Source organism: Felis catus, chromosome B1 (genome assembly GCF_018350175.1).
Source record: "Felis catus isolate Fca126 chromosome B1, F.catus_Fca126_mat1.0, whole genome shotgun sequence".
In the NCBI taxonomy this organism is placed as follows: Eukaryota; Metazoa; Chordata; class Mammalia; order Carnivora; family Felidae; genus Felis; species Felis catus.
This window is the reverse complement of record NC_058371.1, coordinates 48,848,632-48,870,505: the sequence shown is the minus strand read 5'-3', so window position 1 is coordinate 48,870,505 and position 21,874 is coordinate 48,848,632. Positions and strand designations below refer to the sequence as shown.

At 50.4% G+C, this 21,874-nt stretch overlaps 1 protein-coding gene across 1 annotated transcript; it reads left to right on the top strand.

Annotated features, from left to right (window-relative positions):
• Window positions 1-701: 701 nt before the first annotated feature.
• On the top strand, window positions 702-17,731 carry CLU (clusterin). The gene is made up of 9 exons (XM_003984800.6): window positions 702-861; window positions 4,537-4,668; window positions 6,006-6,154; window positions 9,472-9,642; window positions 11,155-11,563; window positions 12,611-12,715; window positions 15,862-16,091; window positions 17,059-17,234; window positions 17,490-17,731. The coding sequence occupies exons 2-9, from the start codon at window positions 4,575-4,577 to the stop codon at window positions 17,497-17,499; spliced, it is 1,344 nt and encodes a 447-aa protein (XP_003984849.1). The 5' UTR covers window positions 702-861; window positions 4,537-4,574; the 3' UTR covers window positions 17,500-17,731.
• Window positions 17,732-21,874: the final 4,143 nt, after the last annotated feature.

The window sequence follows — 21,874 nt, the reverse complement described above, 5'->3', positions numbered from 1 at the left end:
TGGCCACCAAACCAAGCTTGGGGCTGCTGAGTCCCACCCCATGGAGCCCACCCTGCTTGTCGGGGGCCCCAAGTCGATGGGGACAATAATTTGCTTAAGGTTCAGGGGGCTTTTTGGTTCCCCAAATGAGCGCTCTGCTCATGGCTAAAAACACATTTCTTCTTCCTCCTGGCCGGCAGGTCTGCCAAAGGACCACCGGGGTCACTGTGGTGGAGTTGGGGGGAGTTGGGTGGAGTTGGTCACTGTGGGGTTGGAGAAATCGTTTCTTTCCTCCTAGGTGCTCTTCTCTAGCACAACACCCTCCCCATCCCACCCGCATTATTTCTGATGCTTCTTCTACTTCAGTGGAACAAGAGGAATGGCTCACGTTCAATGTGAAAAGAGCCGTGAGATTTTATTTTGGACTGGGAACCGCTCAGGAGCGCAGTGCACCCCTGGAACCCCGTGGAGGGTTCGCCCAGCGGCCTTATGTTAACTCAAGCTCTCCCCTCCTGGGGGCACCGTCTTCCAACTCTGAGCCCCTCCCTCCGACCCCCTGGGGAGCGGTGCTCGGCGGCACGGAGCGTCTGTCTGGCCTTTCGCGGTGCAGATGCCCTGCCTTCCCTCCCCTCCACCCTACGCGCCCCCCGCCGGGTGCTGTACCGGAGCACTCCCCCACCCCCCACCTCCGCATCCCCTCTGGCGCCAGCTTCCAGAAAGCTCCCGGTGAATTCCACGGCGTTCTTTGGGCGTGAGTCATGCAGGTTTGCAGCCAGCCCCAAAGGGGGTGTATACGAGTCTGAGCGCTATAAATACGCGCGCCTCGCGGTGCTCAGCACGCGTCGCCAGGAGCAGCGCACCGTCGCCGGGCGCCGCTGACCGGTGAGATGTCCCCACCTCCTCGTCTACCCGGGGCAGAGCCCCATCGGGCCCCACGGGAGGGCGGGGGTGGCACCCAGGCGAGGACGGGAAGATCGCTGGTACTCACAAGGCTGTCACAGCCGCGCTTTGGATGGAGTCGGGAAACCGGGGAAGGGAGGTGGTCCGAGCCTCATCACTAGGCCGCCGAGCCGGAGGCGGAATTGCTGGGGGTGGCGCAAGGGCCGGGACTCCGGAGCTCCGGCGCTCGCCAGCTCCAGCCACAATTGGATGGGCTAAATAGGACAGGTGTAATGACCCTCCTGCAAAGATGGGGAGACAAAGACTTGGAGAACTAATGCCTAAAGCCGGTGGCCCAGACTAGTGAGTGGCGGAGCCGGGTGCCCGCAAAGGGCCTGCCTGCAGCATCTTCCTTGTACAGGTACTGATCTCCAGTGATGATTGTCAGCTAGCCAGCTTGAAGCATCCTGTTTGCTCCCGAGAATTCTCTAGTTGTCTCCATAGTGTGTTTATGTTTTGATTTTAAGTACATGTTGCAACCACTTAAATCCCACTCTTTCTGCTTCCCAACGCACCAGGATGCATCACAGAAAAGTCAGGCATACTCCATCAGACCTCAGACGTCTGATCCAACTGTCTCATTTTATAGATGATAATCTGAGGCCTGGAGAGGTTTAGGACCGTCTCCCAAGATAAACAGCAAGTAGGTGTCAGAATCGGGATTAGAACTGAAGGCTTGATCTTCCAGAATTTCTGGACCTAAAAAAAAAAAAGGAAAAAAGAAAAAAAAAAATGCTGCTGAGGATGATGATGATGATGATTTTAAAAGAGAGAGGTTAAGAATTTAAGAATAAGTACAGATACAATGAAAGGATACTGGCAGGAGTGTTCATTATAATAACAGCGTGAAACTACATACAATTTAAATGCCCCACCGTGTGAAATAAGAGTACACCAGAAAATGGACTGTTACACAGCCACAAAAGGGTGCTTTTAAAGACTCTTTGGAGGTAGTGGGTATAAGGGATCTAATTGTATACAAATCCATAGAAAATAAAAGGAAATATACCACAGTGCTAGTTTTTGCCTCTGGATGGTGTAAATTTCAGGTGTATTATTTTTTTTCTCCTTTAGTTTCTACATTTGGGGAGGAGGTTCGATAGGAGCTTGGGCCTCGGGCTTTAAAAACCGTGCAGCTCACTAGCTGCGTGACCACTTTGCGTAGGTGCCTGTGTCCTTCCCGTGGCTCCCTCTCCTAGGGTTAAGCCTCCTTGGGGGAAAGAGCCTGCCTGGGGGCTGTGGGGAAAAGGAGGGCCTTGGCTGGGCTTGTCCAATCAGAGCAACCGGCAGCCAGGCCCCCAGGACAGTCGCAGACAGTCCGAGGGCAAGCAGTTCCCTGTCCAGCCCCCGTTCCAGTGCCATCCTTGAACTAGTGGTATCAATCTCACATTTGGAATCAGTATGATAATGAGACACCCTCCCCCCCCCCCACGGCTGCCCAGCCCCCCCCCCCCCATCCCACCTCAGGCTGATTCGTAGGTACTGTAAAGGAGCTGATCATTGCATTAATAGCAAAGCCACACAAGGAGGGACCACGGGTGCCCGTTTCAGTCCCTCTGACCCTCTCCAAACATGCCACCTCCCCCCACTTCCCCGATAGATATTGCTAAAGCCCACAATTGGTCCTGGGTCAGATTTCGACATCGTCAGAATTTACTATGATTATATAAGACCCCAGATTTACAGAACACAGTCCCATCTCTGAGGTCTTTGTTGGGGACGTTTTACAGATGAGGACACTAAAGGCTCAGATTTAATTGACTTAGTGTCAAAGAAAGAACACTGGGCTGGAGGCTGGGAGGGCTTGGATTCTCATCCTGGGGTGGCCAGCCTGCTGCCAACCTTGGGGAGCCCCTATCTCGTCTCAGGGTCCTGCTTCCCCTCTCCCCCCCCACCCAGTTGAGATGGAGCGATGGGGCAGGAGACTGATCTTTTTCTCAGCTCAGGACTTGCTGGCCCCCCAGTGGACCCCAGGGTCCTGATGGGAGTCTCTGCACTGGCTGCTGGGTTTCTGGACTCCTCATTCAGTGCTCTTCTGGTCCAAACCTATTTTTGAGGCTCTTGTATGAATTCTGAGAAGTATCCAGGGGCCTCTTCCCAAGAGGTGTTCTTGCTGGCTTTCTCTCTCTGGCCTAACAAAAGCTCTGTTTCTCTCTGAGGTGTTTCAGGCCTCAGTGAGCAGCTAGGGCAGAGCCCAGGAGCCCTGGGCCTTCTGGCAGGCCTGAAATAGCACCCCGACTCAGCCACCCACCCTGTCTTTGGGGAAGGCAATGACCCACTCTCTTCTCCCACGCTGCTCCTTTGCTCTGTGTGGCCAGTGGAGGAACCACAGCTTGGCTGTTTTACTAATTACTTTCTGGGAGAGGCTTCCTTTATTAATGTGCTACCAAGTGTCCATACGGGCCTGCTGAGCTGAAGGCAGTTTGTAGATGTTCACGATTTCAGGAAGGGGGGCAACCCCACCTCCCTGCTCTGTTATGGGAAATGAGTGAGTTCAGGTAAGCAGTGGGAGGGGGAGGCCAGAAGACGGGCTGCTGGGGAGGGGGGTTCTGTTTTAGGCAACAACTTCAGCTTCTGGGAAAGGGTCCATTGTGTAAGACTGGGCTGTCCTGGGCTTCGAGCAGTCAGCTGAGTGGTGGCAGGGTCACCTTGGCAGGGCACCCTACTGTGGGCTTAAAGGGAACAGCCCTGTGAAAGAGACCTGGCAGGGCCGAGGCACATGTCCATCCAGAGGGAACTTCTCCTGGGGAGGCAGGGGGCCCACCTTTAACCCCTTGACTTTGCCTCTCTCTCTCTCTCTCTCTCTCTCTCTCTCTCTCTCTCCCTCTCCCCTCTCTGAGCACAATTGCCCCACCCTCTGCTCTCCTGTATTTATACCCCAAATCTATGCTGCCTGGCTCACGTCTCATGCCAGGGATGGCAAATGGGATTTATTGTCCTTTGCCGACCCAAAGGGTTGGCTGTCACTGCCTCTGAGTCTTAAAAAGCAGTTTTAGGTGGTGTTAAGGCTCAGTGGAGAAAAAGGTGTGATTGACTGGTGATGCCTGTGGGCAGGATTAGTGGTGCACACAGCAGGGGGGCTGCTGAGCTCTGGGAGGCCATCCCCATGTTAGGGAGTTAGGGGTGGGGATGGAAAGGGCCGGATGAGTCATCCCAGAGAGGTGTTTTGAGGGTTTATTTGATATGAGCAGGTATCATCAGATAGACGTCCTTTCTGGATGCAGAAAGCAGTGTCCAGTCTTAGTCAGCAATTCAGGGGGAGGAGGAGGGGGAGGAGGAGGGGGAGGAGGAGGAGGAGGAGGAGGAGGAGGGTGGGGAGGAGGGGAAGGGCTGGACCTGAGCCCAGGGCTCTGACTCCAGAGTTCTCCTTTCTTCTGCCTTAGGCTGCTTCTCCTATGGCTCCTCCGTGTACCCACCGCCTCTGCTTTCTTTTGAAGGTGTCCGGGGGCAAGACTGATCTTTTCTCCCAATTTCCCCAGGGATAAAAACACAGCATTGCCAGCTCAGGGGCTGGCTGAGGGCAGGGCTCCAGGGAAGCTGCTGTAGGCTGCAGGCTGGGCCGGAAACCAGCAGGCTGTCTAGCTGTTACCATGACAGTCTCCTGTTCTCTGCAAACAGAGGCCTGTTGGGATTCCAGAATTGGAGAGCCGGGCACAATGAAGACTCTCCTACTGTTGGTGGGGCTGCTGCTGACCTGTGAGAATGGACGGGTTCTGGGAGACAAGGCGGTCTCAGACGCAGAGCTCCAGGGTAAGTGGAGCAGGGGTTCCCCTCGGCCACACTTCCTCACTGTCAGGGCCCCAAGTGGTAAAGACCGTTTTCTCCTGTGCATCAGGTCTGCTTGGCTCGGGCCGGCCTCTCCCAGAGCCTCGTCTCTCCAAGCTGCCTGGCCTAGGTTCTTTGTGGTCAGGTGACTCCTAGACGTTTTTCAGGTGTATCTTAAGTGCTCAGAAAGCACTGGATGCTGCTGTATTCCTTTTGGGCTGTTCCCTCACCAGTCCGCTTGTCTTGTGCTCCCACCTTGTCCACAAAGGTCTATGAAGCCTGGATCATTTGCGCCTTGTGAGTTTCCATTTCTGAGTTTCCATGGCGCCTGCTGTATGTATCTGATACCAGTCCACCTAGAAACTCAATGCTCCATATCCAGGAAGGGAGAAATGTCCTCCTTCAGAGCCCAGCCGGGGGTCCCCTCCTCCGCCAGGCCTTTCCTGAAACCTGTCCTCCCTCCTCCCCACCCTTGTCCTGCAAGCTGACTGCTTCTCTGCAGGCAGTAGTTGAAAACTCAGACTTTGAGATCGGACTTGGGTATGCGTCTGATACCTCTGTGACTCCCTAGCTGTATAACCTGGGGTAGGTATCTGACCTCACTGTGCTTCCTTTTCCTCATGTATGCAGTGGGCACGACGCCAGCACAGAGAGTATTAAATAAAAGGCGCGTGAAGTGGCCGAACTCAGTGTCTGGCCCAGGATAACCGCCAGAAAAGCCTTAGCTGTTACTCCTTCCGCTCTTCGGGACACTGTCTCATTGCCTTTGTCACGCGGTGTTGTGTCTTGATCGCAGTCTCCTCGCAGAACGGTGCCATTCGTTCATCTTTGTGTCCCCCATCACCTGGAACCGTGGAATAAAGAAGTTCAGATGTGCGGCTAAGCCGAATTCCAGAAACACTTGTATCCAAGATAATATTTTACCTTTTGGTGCTTAAACAGTCACACTTCCGGGATTTTTTGTTTTCCTTGAAAGTTTTCTTCTGCAGCTGGGCAGGCTGGTTCTCTAGAGCCACAGGGGCGTCGTGGCGTGGTGCTGCTTGCTGTCCCTCCTCTGGGGTGTGCCTGCTCCAGCGGGCTGTGTTCCTGAGCCGCTGGTGTAGTCGCTACGTGGGCCCTGGGTCCACAATAGGCCCTGGGATGGGAACCCGTGTCAGGGCAAAGCTGGGGCCCGAAGGCTGCCTGCCAGGGTGGGCATTGCCAGCCCGGCAGCTCCTACACCCAGCTGGCCTTCCCGACCCTTCCAGCTGGTTCTAGGGTTACATGCCCCATCGCAGTCTCGTCCTCTCTCCTCCCTCTACCTCCCGACCCTTCTCTTGCAGAAATGTCCACTGAGGGGAGTAAGTACATTAACAAGGAAATTAAAAACGCCCTCAAGGGCGTGAAACAGATAAAGACTCTGATAGAACAGACAAACGAAGAGCGCAAATCCCTGCTCAGCAACTTAGAAGAAGCCAAGAAGAAGAAAGAGGTGAGGACAGCCAGGTGACCGCACCCTCCCCCTTGGCTCGCCTCTGCTAGAGAGGAGGGGTGGCCCGGGCTCCAGTGGGGCCCTGCTGGGTTGCCAGGGTGACCCTCAGCCCTTCCAGGCTGGTGTCAGCTGATGCTGGGGCTGCAGTTAATAAATAGGGAGAGTTTCTTTGCTTTTGAAAGCTTCAAGGGGTGAGATCTTGGATCTGGTGTTTTTTGTTTTTGTTTTTGTTTTTTTTTTTTTTTTTTTTTTTTTTTACCAGCCTGGCGCAGGGCCTGATGATGCCAGGATTCACTTCAATAGATTTTTCTAAACCCTGACTATGCAAGCTCCAAGGTAGGCTTTGGATAAAGTCTGTCCCAGATCAGGAGGGGGATGGGGCCCTGCCGGCAGGAAGCTTACCTAGCAGGGACAATACCTTTGGGGTTAAGGCAGGCACACAGCTGTATTGCCCCCCGGCTTTCTAGAGTTCTGACTATTTCATGAAGAGACACCTAAGTCCAATAGTGAAAATAGCGGGTCTAGACTGTGCTTAATGACTCAACAAAACTAAAACACCACAATGCAATAAACAACTTATTTTAAAAATCAATAGTCTCCTTAAGTGTACCCTAAAAACCTACTCCCATTGCCTCCCTCCCCCTAATGAACGAAATGCTAAGACGGGGTCACCTGCTACCTTCATGACCCATAATGCATAGTAAAGCATTTACAAAAATTTTTTTTTAATATTTATTTATTTTTGAGAGAGAGACAGAGCATGAGTGGGGGAGGAGCAGAGAGAGAGGGAGACACAGAATCTGAAACAGGCTCCAGGCTCTGAGCCATCAGCACAGAGCCCGACGCGGGGCTCAAACCCACGAACTGTGAGATCATGACCTGAGTTGAACGCTTAAGCGACTGAGCCACCCAGAGCCCCCATAGTAAAGCATTTTAAAGGCTCTGAGGGGTCACCTGGGTGGCACAGTCTGTTAAGCATCTGACTCGATTTTGGCTCAGGTCATGATCTCACAGTTGTGAGCCCACATCAGGCTTAAGAGTCTCTCTCTCTCTCCCTCTGCCCTTCTCCCCTGCTCATGTGCTCTCTCCCTAGAAATTTTGTTTTGAACTTTTAAAAGCTACAAAAAAAAAAAAAAGATAATAACGAATAACTAAATACATAAAATAAAGGCTCTGAGAAGTTCTGCAGCGAAGAAGTTTGTGTAATTTCACTTAACCCTTTGTTTTCCAAATGGAATTGATCAGAGCATCCTTTTTTCTCCCCCTGATAGCTTTTAGCACAATTCCGTGGAAGCTGCTTCAGGAAATGCTGGCCTGGAGGCAGCTCTTTCTTTTGACACTTCGTGCCCTTCCTTGGCCTCAGTGGTTTTTTTCTCACCATTTTATGAGAATCCTCAAGTAGCTCATGTAGAGGTGGCAGGCAAGTCTTGTTCTGGAGTTTTTGTGGTCATGATCACAGTTGGATGTTCTACAATCCAGATTCTGTGATAAAAGCACATCAAGTTCAAGAAAAGACTACATTACTTATTTTTATTTTTTATTTTATTTTTTTACATTTATCTGTTTTTGAGAGACAGAGACAGAGCGTGAGCAGGGGAGGGGGAGAGAGAGAGACACGCACACACAGAATCTGAAGCAGGCTCCAGGCTCTGAGGCGTCAGCACAGAGCCGGACGAGGGGCTCAAACCCACAAACTGTGAGATCATGACCTGAGCTGAAGTTGGACGCTCAACCGACTGAGCCACCCAGGCGCCCCAAGACTACATTGCTTCTTAGTTCTTCAGTATGTGAACGGGAAAGAGAGGAAGTGGGCAGGGCAGTTGATGGTTGTCAATTGGCTTGGTAAGAGGTATGGTGGCCTTTCCAGCAGCAGCAGGGTACCAGGGGTGCAGGGGACGTGGAACAGAGGAGGGATCTCTTGGAAGTCCGTGTCTTCCTGGTCAGCTCTTCACAGTGTAGATTTGCTTTGCGGTGTGGATGGTCTACTTCATTCTTCTTGGAAGTGTTAATACATTCATTTGTTGAGACTTTAATATAGAAAAGTGGAAGAGAAAAAGTTTTCCATAACCCTCTTACCTGAGGACTGTTAACATGTGATTCGTTTTTTACTACATTTTCCCCTTTGTATTCTTTTGACAGCCGCTATACTCAAAATCACGGTTAACATGGAAAAGTGCTTGTTACGCTATTTAAAACTTAACTATGAACACCCCTGCCAAACTACTTGTCCAGCCTCTGGGTGGACCACAATTTGCTTCACTGGCCTTCTAGTTTTAAGCATCCGGATTGATTCCAGTATTTTTTTTCTGCCATAAATGAATACTGTAACAAATATCTTCATGCATAGGGATTTTCCCTTTATGGCAGGAATTCTTTGGGATGGATTCTTATAGAATTACTGGACCAAGTGACATGGATGTACGAGAGAGTTTTGGTAGTTGTTGTGACTTTAACTTTTAATTAAGAAAAAAAAATTTTAAGGCTATTTATTTACTTTGAGGAAGAGAGAGAGAGAGAGAGAGCAATCAGGGGAGGGGTAGAGAGAGAGAATCCCAGCACAGAGCCCAATACAGGGCTCGAACTCACCATCTGTGAGATCATGACCTGACCTGAAACCAAGAGTCTGATGCTTAACTGATTGAGCCACCTTAATTTTTTTCTTAATGTTTATTTATATTTGAAAGAGAAAGAGACAGCAGGGGAGGAGCAGAGACAAACAGAGATAGAATCTGAAACAGGCTTCAGGCTCTGAGCTGTCAGCACAGAGCCCAAGGCAGGGCTCGTACTCACAAGCTGTGAGATCATGACCTGAGTGGAAGTCGGACGCTTAACTGACTGAGCCACCCAGACGCCCAGTGACTTTGATCAAGAAAGCTTGCTTATTCTCATTGCATGCCAGGGACTGTGGCTGCAATAGACAGATAAGATTCAGGACATCGGTGGAAGCTTTGGAAGACAACATTTAAACCCCAAAAGTGGAGAAGAGAAAATTAGGTATAAGGGAGCGGTAAATCCTGGGGTTGAGACTAGGTGCAGCATCAGAGGAAGGGGATATCCACATGGGTTCTAGTGGCTGGACAAAACTGTAAGGAAAAGCGGGGTCTTGAAGTTGGGAAGGTCTTTAGAGCTGGGTGGGGAGGGAAATCCAGGCGAGTGAGGGATATAGGAGCCAGAGGAGGAAATAAGCACGCTGTGTGGCCAGCCCTGGAAAGACCCGCCTGAGCGGTGGAGGGAGGGCCAGGCATCGCCGTGCGCCCTTGGAAAGCGTGAAGCCTGTGGTTTCTGTGTGGCTAACCTGGCCTCGTGTCCCCCTGTAGGATGCCCTAAGTGATACCAAGGACTCTGAAATGAAGCTGAAGGCGTCCGAGGGGGTGTGCAATGACACCATGATGGCCCTCTGGGAGGAGTGTAAGCCGTGCCTGAAACAGACCTGCATGAAGTTCTATGCTCGCGTCTGCAGAAGCGGCTCGGGCCTGGTTGGCCAACAGGTGAAAGGGGACGCGCCGCTGAGGACAGCTAGGCTCTGAGTGGGGGGTGCGAAGAACTGAGTGAAATATGCTTCTATGGTCCTACACCCAGTTCCGACGCGCGGGGGGTGTTCCTCACGCCAAGCAATTCCCCCACAGCAGCCTACGATTCAGCTCCATTCTGACACTGTCCACCTGGGAGGCAGCATTAGATCCCACAGGGTAAGGGCTCAGGCCCACAGGACCGTCCTCCCCACCCCCTAGCTTCAGCCGCCCATCCCAAGCCTGGCTTGTCACCTGTGCTTCTGTCCGACTGGCTACAGAGTGGAGGTTCCCACAATCCCCTCCTTGGGTTCAATTAATTTGCCAGAGCAGCTCACAGCTCAGAGACACAGTTGGCTTACTAGGTTATTGGTGTCTGATAAAAGGCTATAACTCAGAAAAAACAGAAGAGATGCATAGGGCAAGGTGTGGGGAAAGGGTGGGGAGCTAACACGCCCTCTGAGAGGGCGCCCCTCTCCAGTGTTTTCACATGTACACCGACCCAGAGGCTCCTCAAGCCCATCCTTTTGGGATTTTTATGGAATCTTCCTTCCGTGGTCATGATTGATAAAATCATTGGCCATTGCGGATGGATTCAACCTCCACACCCTCCCCCCCCCCCCCCCCCCCCCCCCCCCCCCCCGACTTCAGGAGGTGGGATTAAAACTTCCACCTTCTAATTGTTCTCACCCGGTTCGTTCCTCTGGCCACCAGCCCCCATCCTTAGGTGCTTTCCAAAAGCCGCCTCATTAACATAACAAAAGACCTTTATTGCTCTCCTGGAAGGAAATTCTAAGGGCTTTAGGAACCCCACGAAGACCAAATATACATTTCTTACTATAAATCACAACATCACAGCTTCCTTTCACAAGCCCTGATGCAACTCATCAGTCCGGGCTGCGGAGGCACTGGGGCCCCCAGAGCGCCCATCATCAGTTGCTATGAGTGCACAAATGTGAAGTCATGGACCGCACATGTGCCAGGTATTGGCCATCTGTTAGAAGGTTCTTCTCTAGAAATTATTAGCTGGGTAATGTAACAGCTTCGTGGTACAGCAGATCCTTGTGCCCGCTTAGGCAGAAGGAGTTAAGAACTTTGGCACATGAATATTGATCTCATCCTCCCCTGAGGGCCTCGCCTGGTTGGAGCTCATGAACTGAAGGCTGTCAGTTGGCCCTTGGCTGAGCAGGGGTGTGGGATCCTTCTTGGTCAAAGAAGAGACTAGTCTCAGGTGACGGGGGTCTGTGCATCTCGTGGCCTCAGAGGCCTTCCTAAATTCTTCCCCATTGGGCAGGTAGAATGGAAGGGCATTGGCCCCCCAGTTGGGGGGCCAGGGAGCCAGTCCCAGCAGGATCTTTGGTCACGTGCTATGATTGAGGAGACCCAAGGGCAGTGAGGGGTCAGGATCGGCTCTTCTCAACACGCAGGAGGGCAGGAGGAGCCTGGGACCTTAGCAACCTTCTCCTAACTTGCCCATTTTGCCTGTTACAGCTTGAGGAGTTCCTGAACCAGAGTTCTCCCTTCTACTTCTGGATTAATGGCGACCGCATCGACTCCCTGCTGGAGAACGACCGGCAGCAGACCCACGCCCTGGACGTCATGCAGGACAGCTTCAACCGGGCATCCAGAATTATGGACGAGCTTTTCCAGGACAGATTCTTCACCCGTGAGCCCCAGGATACTTACCACTACTCACCCTTCAGCTCATTACAGAGGAGGCCTTTCTTCTTCAATCCCAAGTCCCGCTTCGCCCGGAACGTAATGCCTTTCCCTGCATTCCAACCCTTGAACTTCCACGACATGTTTCAACCCTTCTTCGACATGATACACCAGGCTCAACAGGCCATGGACATCAACCTCCAGAGAATTCCCTACCACTTTCCGATGGAATTCACAGAAGGTGAAAAAATGTCTCATTCTTCCTAAGGGATGGGAACTAGCAGGTTATTGAGAAGCTCAGTAGAGTCTAAGAACATTGCTGGCGGCCTGGCGTGTGTCGTCTCTATTCCCCCCAGCAACTCCATGAATGGTATTATCCCCATTTAAGGAGGAGAAAATTATGACAGTAAAGGAGTGTGTCCAAGTATTCACAGCCGGAAAAGTATGACCTGGTCAAACTTAGCCCTGCCAGACTTGGAACCTTGTTTTTTCCAAGTTTACCATGCCCCTCCCAGCAACTGGTGGTCATGACATTGATTAGTTCATTCGAGAGAACCAGACAGCCTTTCTCTCGGGAACGCAGGTGGCTTTATGTGGATGCCATGCATATATTGGTGACCAATTATATAATGAGTCCATATTACAGTTTAGAAAACCGTTCATGGCTATAACCTTGGGGCCTTGGTGGAAAATGAGCATGCAGTGAATATTTTTTCAGGGAATGAAGTCTAATATGGACATGAAAAGTCAATATATTTAGAACTGATTTCCTTCGTTGAACTAATAGACGTAGTTGGCCAACACCATCTCCTAAATGCTGCAGTGTGTTGGCTTGAAATGGTCTGGAAATACAGAAGGACCTTGAATTGAACAGCATCTACTGCATATCCGCAATGGGGGGAGCCCTGTGTTGTAAGGCGGCTCAAAGGAGGATCCCATTCCTGCCTTCAAGGGGCTTGCTGACTGGCTAGGGGGAGAGAAACGAGCCAGATGAAATGCAAAGCAAAAATGGGTTCTGATGCCAAAGAGAGGCCCGTGGAGCTAACGGCAGTGTGGCGGCGGGAGGGTCTCATCCCCCAGAGACGGTGGGAGGCGAGGCCCTGGGAGCCAGCTCCTGGTCCTTCTGTGGGGAGCCCCGATCAGTCTGCAGGCAGATGACTACTTTCCAACCTGCATCTCAGGGGGGCAAACGGGAGCGTGGAAGGATCAGTGAGGTCTGGGTGGCCCATCACTATATTGCTCTGTGTGGGCCATCAGCATGACTCCCCCTTCCCTCCTGTGTCTCCAGAAGACAACCAAGACCGTATGGTGTGCAAGGAGATCCGTCACAACTCCACGGGGTGCCTGAGGATGAAGGACCAGTGTGACAAGTGCCAGGAGATCTTGTCAGTGGGTGAGTCGGGGAGCCCTGGGTCCCTGGTCCCTCACTGGGGCTCCCTTTGTGGGGTCAGACACATGGGACTTGAAATTCCACTCTGCTGCCTTCTGGCTGTGGCACTGGGGACGGTCCTCGGCCCTGCTCCACCTGGGCCCCTCATCTGTAGACACGAGTTAAGATGGAGGGCTGTCCCTGAAATCGGGAGACAGCATTCTTTGATTTCTCCAGTTATCTTCTTCCCCAGGGCCCGGCCTGGTAGACCTCCTCATTTTCCCCTGCAGATGATGGAACTTTAGAGAATACGTATTCTGGTTAACAAACACTTACCGTGTGTTCTGCTGGCACCACTATAAACACTTGGCAAACATTTACTCACTTCCTCAGAATGATCCTGAGTTAGGTACAGTTATTGTCCCTGTCTTAACAGAGGTGAAAGCTCGTAGTCACAGAATGGTTGAGTAACTTCTTAAGATTATAGGACACCCTTATGTTGGAGAGCTAGGTGTTTGGGACGTGTTTTTAACCAGTGTTTGGTGTTCTGTCCCCAGAACACATGGGTCACCGGTAGTGGTTGGTCCCGAAGCAAAGGAAATATAATTGACCCTTGAACAACGAGGGGGTAAAAGGAGGCGATAACGTAAGCTGTCTATTAACACGTAGTTCATATTCAATGTGTCTTATGTACTGTATTCTTCAAGTAAGCTAGAAAAAAAGAGATTAAGAAAATCATAAAGAAGAGGGGGTGTCCGGTGGCCATGATCTCACAGTCATAAGATCGAGCCCTGCCTCAGGCTCTGTCTGAGCGAGGAGCCCACTTCGGATTCTCTGTCTTCCTCCATCTCTGCCCCTCCCCCATTCCCTCCCGCACTCTTGCTTTCTCTCTTACGAAAGAAAGAAAGAAAGAAAGAAAGAAAAGAAAGAAAATCATAAAGAAGAGAAAAACGACATCACAGTACTGCCTGGTATAGAATCCACACTGTGGACACATTTGAGGGTCGACTGTACTTCCCTTCAGCTGTTGCCCTCAGTTTTGTTAGATCTGCTCATTGACTAGTTTCTTGTTAATTTGAGTAACAGCTGTCGAAGCATCTAGAATGGTTCCTGGCACACAATAGTCTGTGCTCAGAAAGAGTTAATTGTTCCCCTTGTACATTGCGGATCAATCTTGTGGCTTTGTTCTGAATACGTTTGGGTTTGCCAGGGCAAGCCTTCAGAGTCTAGTTAAATATTCCTAGCCTCACTCCTATAATTTTAGAAGCCACTGCAAAATAGATACAAGTGCTGTGAGAGGCTGATGTATGAAGTGTAGATGAGCACTCAACCAAGCCTCCCGGGCTTTTCCCATAAAATATCGTAGTTAAAGTTGCAGAAATTACATAGTACTTTGCCACAAGAAAGTCCTGTTTAGGGCCAGAAAAAGAGACACACAGATGCCAGGGCTCAAATTGGCACCCCTACCACTGATATTGTTTTTTTTTTTTCAAGTTGATTTATTTATTTTGAAAGAGAGAGAGAGAGAGAGAGAGTGAGCATGAGGGTGGGGCGAGGGGCAGAGAGAATCCCAAGCAGGCTGCACGATGTCAGCGCACAGCCCGACTCGGAGCTCGAACCCACGACCATGAAATCATGTCCTGAGCCAAAATCAGGAGTTGGACGCTCAGCCGGCTGAGCCACCCAGACGCCCCCGACCCAGCACTGAGGTTAATGGTCACTGGTCGCAGCTTACCTAAACTGCCTTCTCTTCTGCATTGAGAAAGAGTCACCACCTCTTACTGAAGGTGCTTGAACCAAATGAGCACGCACTGCGCGAACACTCTAGACCAGGGTGTCTCAACTTTGGCACTCCTGACAATCCACACCAAATGATTTTTTGTCGTGTGGCACTGTCCTGTGCCCTGTGGGCTGTTTAGCAGCACCCCTGGCCTCTCCCCAGTGGGCACCAGTTGCCTCCCTTCCCCACCAGTCCTGACAACCAAAACTATTTTCAGACCTTGCCAAATATCCCCTGGGGTTAGCAGGGGTTAGCAGAGCCCCCAGTTGAGATCCACTGCTCCAGACAGTCTGGGTTCTCAATGGCTTTCCTTATTTTTTAATTCTTCTCTGGTGAAAGAGTTAAGATTATTCATTGTATTGTCTTTTCAACCTGGCTTTTATTTCTTGCCCCACCTAACATTTTTGAAGTTGCAATACCTATGGTAATCACTTATATTAAATGCAGTGTGCAAAGATCTGTCTTCCCCAAGTCAGGGGATGCACCCTCCTTAGGAGAGTTTTGAAAAAATTAGGGAAAGAAAATCAGTAGTTTGTAAAGAGATAGTGGGTAGTTGCCAGCTCTTCTCAATCTGAAACCTGCAGTGAGTATTCAAGGACCAAGATGGGCAAGCCGGGACCCCCAGCCACCAGGCTGCTGTGCTTTGTGCCCCGAGGACCCTGGCCAGCTCTTTTGCCTCTTTTGACTGTTGGCACCGGATTTCCAGCTCTGCAGATATGCTCCAAAGACAGGCTTGGAGAATTTTCTAGAACCATAGACTCAGAGTAGGAAGGGCCTACTCTGAGTAGCCCATGAATCATTCATTCTATGATTTTTAGACAATTGATTTACTTCTGTGGGCCTTAGTGTCATCGCTGGTAATACTTAAAGGCAGAATAGATGTGATTATCGGAGACAGGGGCTATCTAAAGCACTTATGTCGTGTCTGGTACCGAGTAGGTCCCCACAAAGGGTAGCCGTAAGTAACCCCTCCCTCGGCTCCGGAAATGATCCATCAGGGCAGCAAGAGCAGGTCCGGGTCTGAGCACAGAGACTGAGATCAGTGCTTCTCAAAGTGTGGTCCACACTGCTTGTCACCAGTCTTCCAAAGGGATAAGGGTCTTGCACCCAAAGGTAAATCAATGATGTCTCTAAGGACACTGTTTAGTTCAGGTGACGTTGTTTTCCAGAGCAAGACTTCATCGATGAAGGAAGCTGCGTGCTGGTTTACATTCCGGGGTGAGCCCTGTTAACGTTGCAGACTGACAACACGTGGTTTGTGGCTCGGGACTTAACAGCAGCCCTGCTTTCGGTCCTGGCTCCGAGGACGGATTTCCATTCATGTTTTTATCCTTTTTTAGCTTTCCCTTTACATTTCTGCCTTTTTCCCCCCCCCCCCATCTCTGGGCAGACTGTTCTGCCAGCAACCCCTCTCAGGTGCTGCTGCGGCAGGAACTTAACAACTCCCTGCAGATGGCAGAGAAGTTCACCAAGCTGTACGACGAGCTGCTTCGGTCCTACCAGGAGAAGATGTTCAACACGTCCTCTCTGCTGAAGCAGCTGAACGAGCAGTTTAGCTGGGTGTCCCAGCTGGCTAATCTCACCCAGAGTGAAGACCCATTCTATCTCCAGGTCACTACGGTGAGTCATGTCCTGGCCGCGCACCGAAGCTCGGGGGCCCGGGACACGGTCCGGAGGCCATGGGAACCTTCCCTGGGAGTAAATGGGATGAAGGTATTAAAGGCAGCCCTTGGGGCGCCTGGGTGGCGCAGTCGGTAAGCGCCCGACTTCAGCCAGGTCACGATCTCGCGGTCCATGAGTTCGAGCCCCGCGTCGGGCTCTGGGCTGATGGCTCAGAGCCTGGAGCCTGTTTCCGATTCGGTGTCTCCCTCTCTCTCTGCCCCTCCCCCGTTCATGCTCTGTCTCTCTCTGTCCCAAAAATAAATAAACGTTGAAAAAAAAAAATTTAAAGGCAGCCCTTATGCTTTGGATCGAGCATTTGTCACACGGCAGGAAACATAAGAGCTTTTACGCACATGGTTGCACGGAAGCCTCATGACCCCGTGAGGTGTAGACCGTCGTGACCCCATTTTACGGTTGAGGAAAGGGAGAGAGACTCAACAGCGCGCCCAAGTTTTAATAACCGGTAGGTGACTCGCCTGGGCGTTTGAACTCGTGTGCTTGGCCAGAAAGCCTGTGCTCTTTCCACGAAGCTGCCTTGCTATGTTGGATGCCTCATGAACTGGGGCCTTATTCTCCACCAGGGATAGAAAGCTTCTCTCTAGTGCTGGGAACCTTTTTTTTGTTTTTCTTTCCCCGATTCCTTTTCTGCCACTGGCCCAGCCAGTGGCTGCCCAAAGGAAATATGGTGGCTTAGGACCCATTTGTCTCTGTGGGGCTCCCCACAGGCTGGTCATTTGCAGACAATGTTTGTACGAACAGACAAGTGTCTCTGAACTCGGGCATTTCTGTTCACGGAGTTGTCCAGATGTCAAAATCAGTCAAAAGCAAAAGGGGTCCACTGCCCAGATTTCTGCCTGGCTTTTGTTGCAGAATGAGTCCATCTGGACCAGTTTTTCAGTCCTTCTCTTACCTTTCTTCCTTCTAGGTGAGCTCCCAGACTTCTGACTCCAACGTTCCCTCTGGCTTCACTAAGGTGGTTGTGAAGCTCTTTGATTCCGACCCCATCTCTGTGATGGTCCCAGAGGAAGTCTCCAGGAACAATCCTAAATTTATGGAGACTGTGGCAGAGAAGGCCCTTCAGGAATACCGTCAAAAGAACGGGTGAGTATGCAGGCCTTACCTGTCATCCTTCCGGGCCCAGCAGGTCCGCAGGAGCCAGAAACAGGGCAGCATAGCCAGCCTGGGAATGATGGCACCAGTAGCCAGAGCCCAGGGACGAAGGCAGAAAAATCAGTGGACATTTTAGTTTTCCTTTGAAGGATGTCCTTTCTTTGTTGATGAGAAGTTGAGTATTGGTTGCTGCCTGTCAGTGAATATCGAGCCCTCACCTTCCATTTTCCTTCATTTTATTTTCAGGGAGAAATGAGATGTGAACATTGCCTCTCCAAACATGGGGGCGTCTGAGTTCAGTTGCCCCCAAGATGAGCGATAGGCCCCTAGAGAGAGCCCTGCACGTGACCAAGTGACCAGGCCTTGCCCTCCTGTCCCTTCACCCAGCCTTTCCTCCCTCTGGACTCCGCGCTGTAATGCCTGCGTTCGCCGATCATGGGAAGAAGTCCCACGTGCCACTAACTCAATAAAACCGCCAGTAATCAGAATGCTCTGGGGTGTCCTCCTTTTATGCTGTTTTTTTCTATCTCCCACACGCCTGCATTTTGATATTGAAAAAAAAAAGAAGTAGAAAAGAAAAAGCAGTAGCAAAGATGGTATAAGGAATACCATATAATTGAGGATAAGTGGAGCGTGACAGAGTTAAACCGAAGGATTCTTGCTTTTAGGAGGAGAGAAATGTGTTCGAACAGCCCAGTGAAATAAATTTCTGAAAAGTGAATCTTGGCCATTCCATTATAAAACCGTTGATGTATTCTGATTCGGGGGGGGGCGAGATCTGAAGGAATACCTTGAAAATCAGAGTGAAGAGAGGGTACTGATAAGGCATACTGGGTATTTTAATATACAATTGCTATTTTCCTAATGGAAACTGTAGTCCCCAAAAGACAAAACGGGGTGATTTCCTTTTCACCTGGAATTCCTGTGGCACGGCCTTCACCGTGACATTGTTGGTATGCTGTCAATCCATACAACCCTTACTTACATCTGTCCCCTCCACCATGATTTCTCTTCCACTTGGGTTTTTCCTGATGGCGAGATCTGACTTCTTAGTCTGCAGTCTGGCTGGGTTGCAGTACCCCATGCTACCAGCAGGTGGCCCCACCTAACTGTGGTACCTCCCTCAACATTAAGTTACTAAGCATTTCCATTTATGAGTATTTTGTAGCCATAGAATTCTTTTCATCAAATATACTTCGCACGAAGAAAAAAACATCTGGCCGCATTCCAGGATTGTAGCTAAGTCTACATCATAAATTAAAAACTTAGAATATTCTTACATCACCTGTTCCTTGTCTCTCCCTTCTTTAAGTTATAAGGACCTCTGCCACACAAGGAACAGACTGCAAGGCTTAGGTCATCAAAGAAGCTGGTATTTTAGTATTAGTCTCAAGGAAATTTGGAGTAAAGTTAGTATGATTCACTTAATGATCTGTATTAATTAGGGTTACAAGCTCAGAAGGCATTTTGCTAAAATGGCCCTCATTGTAAATTGTACATCACATTAATGTCACATACCAGATTTCAAAATTTATTTTTTGTTTCCTATTATGTCTCTAGATGCTGGCAGCCACAGTATCTACATGTTGCTTTTTATGCAATCTACTTTATTTTTAATTATTTTTTAATGTCTATTTATTTTTGAGAGAGACAGAGACAGAACACAAGCAGGGGAGGGGCAGAGAGAGAGGAAGACACAGAATCCGAAGCAGGCTCCAGGCTCCAGCTGTCAGCACAGAGCCTGATGTGGGGCTCGAACCCAAAAACCACAAGACCATGACCTGAGCCGAAATCAGGTGCTCAACCAACTGAGACACCCAGGCGTCCATATGCAGTCTACTTTAAATTTCCTAGGCTAGGGGCACCTGGGTGGCTCAGTCGGTTAAGTATCCAACTTCGGCTCAGGTCATGATCTTGTGGTTTGTGAGTTCAAGCCCCATGTCAGGCTCTGTGCTGACAGCTGGAGCCTGGAGGCTGCTTCTGATTGTTTGTCTCCCTCTCACTCTGCTCCTCTCCTGTTCTCTCTCTCTCTCTCTCTCTTTCAAAAATAAATGAACATTAAAAATTTTTTTAACTGTCCTAGGCTAGCACCTTAAAAGATAGTCTAAAGCTACTCTGAAGTTGGCTGGGACCCATCCTGTCCATCCTCTTTCCCCCTTTGCACGGTGGCCTTGTTGAGGGTCCTTGGATGTCTCTCCATCCCTGACAGAAGTCCTGGCCTGAGGCCCTAGAAAAACCAAGGCAGGACATGAGATCACCAAGGTGCAGGGATGAGATGTGGGGAATTCCGGCAGGAGGACCATGTGCTAATGGGCCCTGGGTTTTTGGCTTCTAGGATTATTGGAGCAAAGTGGGAACAGCGCCAGATGTTCTGGGAAGAGAGGGCTTAGTATCTGCCTGGTAAAGGGTGGCACCACCAACCTGCAGTTAGGCCTTGTGCTGACACTTGATGGCCTTCTGCCAGGGAATTGTAACAAAAAGGAATCTGCTCCCTGCATGGTGAAATGACACCGGAATTACGCAGTGTGCAGCTTGTGCAACTGTACCAGTAGCTGTGGGCCAGCTAAAGTGCTCTACAACTTGGGCCAATTGCTTCATGTAATTCCATTAGGTCCCACGGTTACTCTCTAGGCACATTACAAAGGCTTCCAGGAGTCGCCTTCATTAGAAAAGTGTGTGACCCAGGGGTCTGGATGAAAGAACATCTGACCTCTGTTCCTTGTGCCCACAGGGGCTATTGTAAGGGACCTCGGGTTGCCCACCCTTCTCAGTGAAGTAGCAGGGAATAGAGGAGGGGTGAGAGCCAGGAAGCTGCCCATGATGCGGAACAGAGCTCACCACTAAGTGGAGGTTGTGGGTCAATGGAAGGCCATTTGGCTCGGGCTTCACTTTCCCAAAGGGCCTCCAATTAGGCTTTTGACGTCATCTCCACTGGGGTTACCCTTTGATCACAGAGTCACGATGACAGGATCAAAGGAAAATGCTCACCATATAACAGTACCTTTGTCCCACCGAGAGGGGGCTGGAGGCTTGGACTGCTTGGCAGGGGTCTAGGTCAGACAGAGGGATTGCTCTCTACGGATGTCCAAGCGAAGTTCAAAGGCCGACCAAGGAAACTATCATCCTGTCTACAAGGAGAAGAGGCCACCTTGCACTAACCCTCTCGGTGACCAGACCAAGCAAGACCCCGCCCCACCTCAGATAACCTCAAGACAGCTGGAGCAGGGAGAGTGGAGGATGGGAGGGGTCAAGAGCTGGACCACGCCCCTTCCTGTTCTCTCTAGGCTCTCAGAACCCAGGGCTGGGGGTGTGCCGGAGGGCAGAGTGTGCCCCTCCCCTCCTCCCCCCCTCCCTTCACAGGGGAGGAGAAGAGTCTAGGTTTGGGTATTAGACTGACATTCTAAAGTAAACAAAACGGACTGTTTTATTAACTGTGATGTTTCCAGGAAGTTAAACAGTCTGCTTGAGATGTTGTTTAGATTTCATGTTTGTGCCCCCAAATGAATTGAAACTCCACAATTAACAGATTCCAGAAGCTCTTATCCACAATGAAGCATGAGGCCCGGACAAGGAGTGTCGTGGGGAGAGGTCACTTAAGAGTCAGGTTGCAGAGATAATTGGGGCCATTTACTCACAGCCATGCAGCTGGTAAGTTGGCAGAGTTGGGATTGAACCCCGATCTGATTCTGCCTCACTGCCCTGTTCTAGCTGCTCAGGCCCCCCACATTCATAACCTATCCAGACCCAGCATTGCCTGGTATTTTCTAGCTGTAAGAGAGCAGCTTGGCAAACCCAGGAAATACGAAATCGTTCTAAAGGCAATGTGGAAAGGACTCAGGTCTGCAGCACTTATTAAAGGAATTAATGATTACCAAATCAATTAGTGTACTATCAGTAAATGCCAGACCGCATGGAGCAGATTTACAAGGTTAATAATGAACTCTGTTTGCCTCTGGGAGATTCTCAACCCCTCGGTCATAATCCTCCAGGTTTATGGCATCGCTCAGAGCTGTGTGGGCAACAGCAAATTGCCCACTTCCTCCTGCCCACCCCCACCGCTCTGAGGCCCATTCCCTGACAGCCAACATTTGCCTTCAACCTGTCGGGGTCGCTCCAAGGTGGGAAGAGCTCACTGGGGCTGGGGTCTGGGATGGAGAGGATGGCACCGTTACCTGTCTGCTCTCATCCGTTGCCTCCAGCACGTGGGGGAGCAAAGACGCTGACCTTGAACTAGTACCAGACATTCCCCCCTCAATCTCCTCTTGGTCTCTGTCCCTCTCTGGTGCCCAATTCAGTAACTGGTGACAGGCGGGCCACTTACTTCAACCTTACCTTTGTTAAGAGACTTTTGACCTCTTTGCATATGACAGCACGTGTATAAAATCACAGAGATGCACTGACGGCATCAAAGGAAGGTATTCATTCTCCAAATCCAAACCTGCATCCATTCACCAGCCCACCCGCATGGAGTGCACAAGGTATTGACCTTTAAAATAACATCCTGCAGTTATCTTGAACATCGTTCTCTTCCTCCGTGTGGGTGTAAAGGCATTCATTTGTGGATGTCAACAGTGAAAAAAAAACCACACCCAAATTTTGATAATTTTCTTTTGGAAGTTTCTGGAAATGTC

Excerpts from the sequence above, each read along its gene's own strand:
- CLU (XM_003984800.6), top strand. The coding sequence starts at position 4,575 with ATGAAGACTCTCCTACTGTTGGTGGGGCTGCTGCTGACCTGTGAGAAT. Across the intron at positions 4,669-6,005 it reads CTCAGACGCAGAGCTCCAGG|AAATGTCCACTGAGGGGAGT; the intron begins GTAAGTGGAGCA and ends CTTCTCTTGCAG. Across the intron at positions 11,564-12,610 it reads TCCGATGGAATTCACAGAAG|AAGACAACCAAGACCGTATG; the intron begins GTGAAAAAATGT and ends CTGTGTCTCCAG.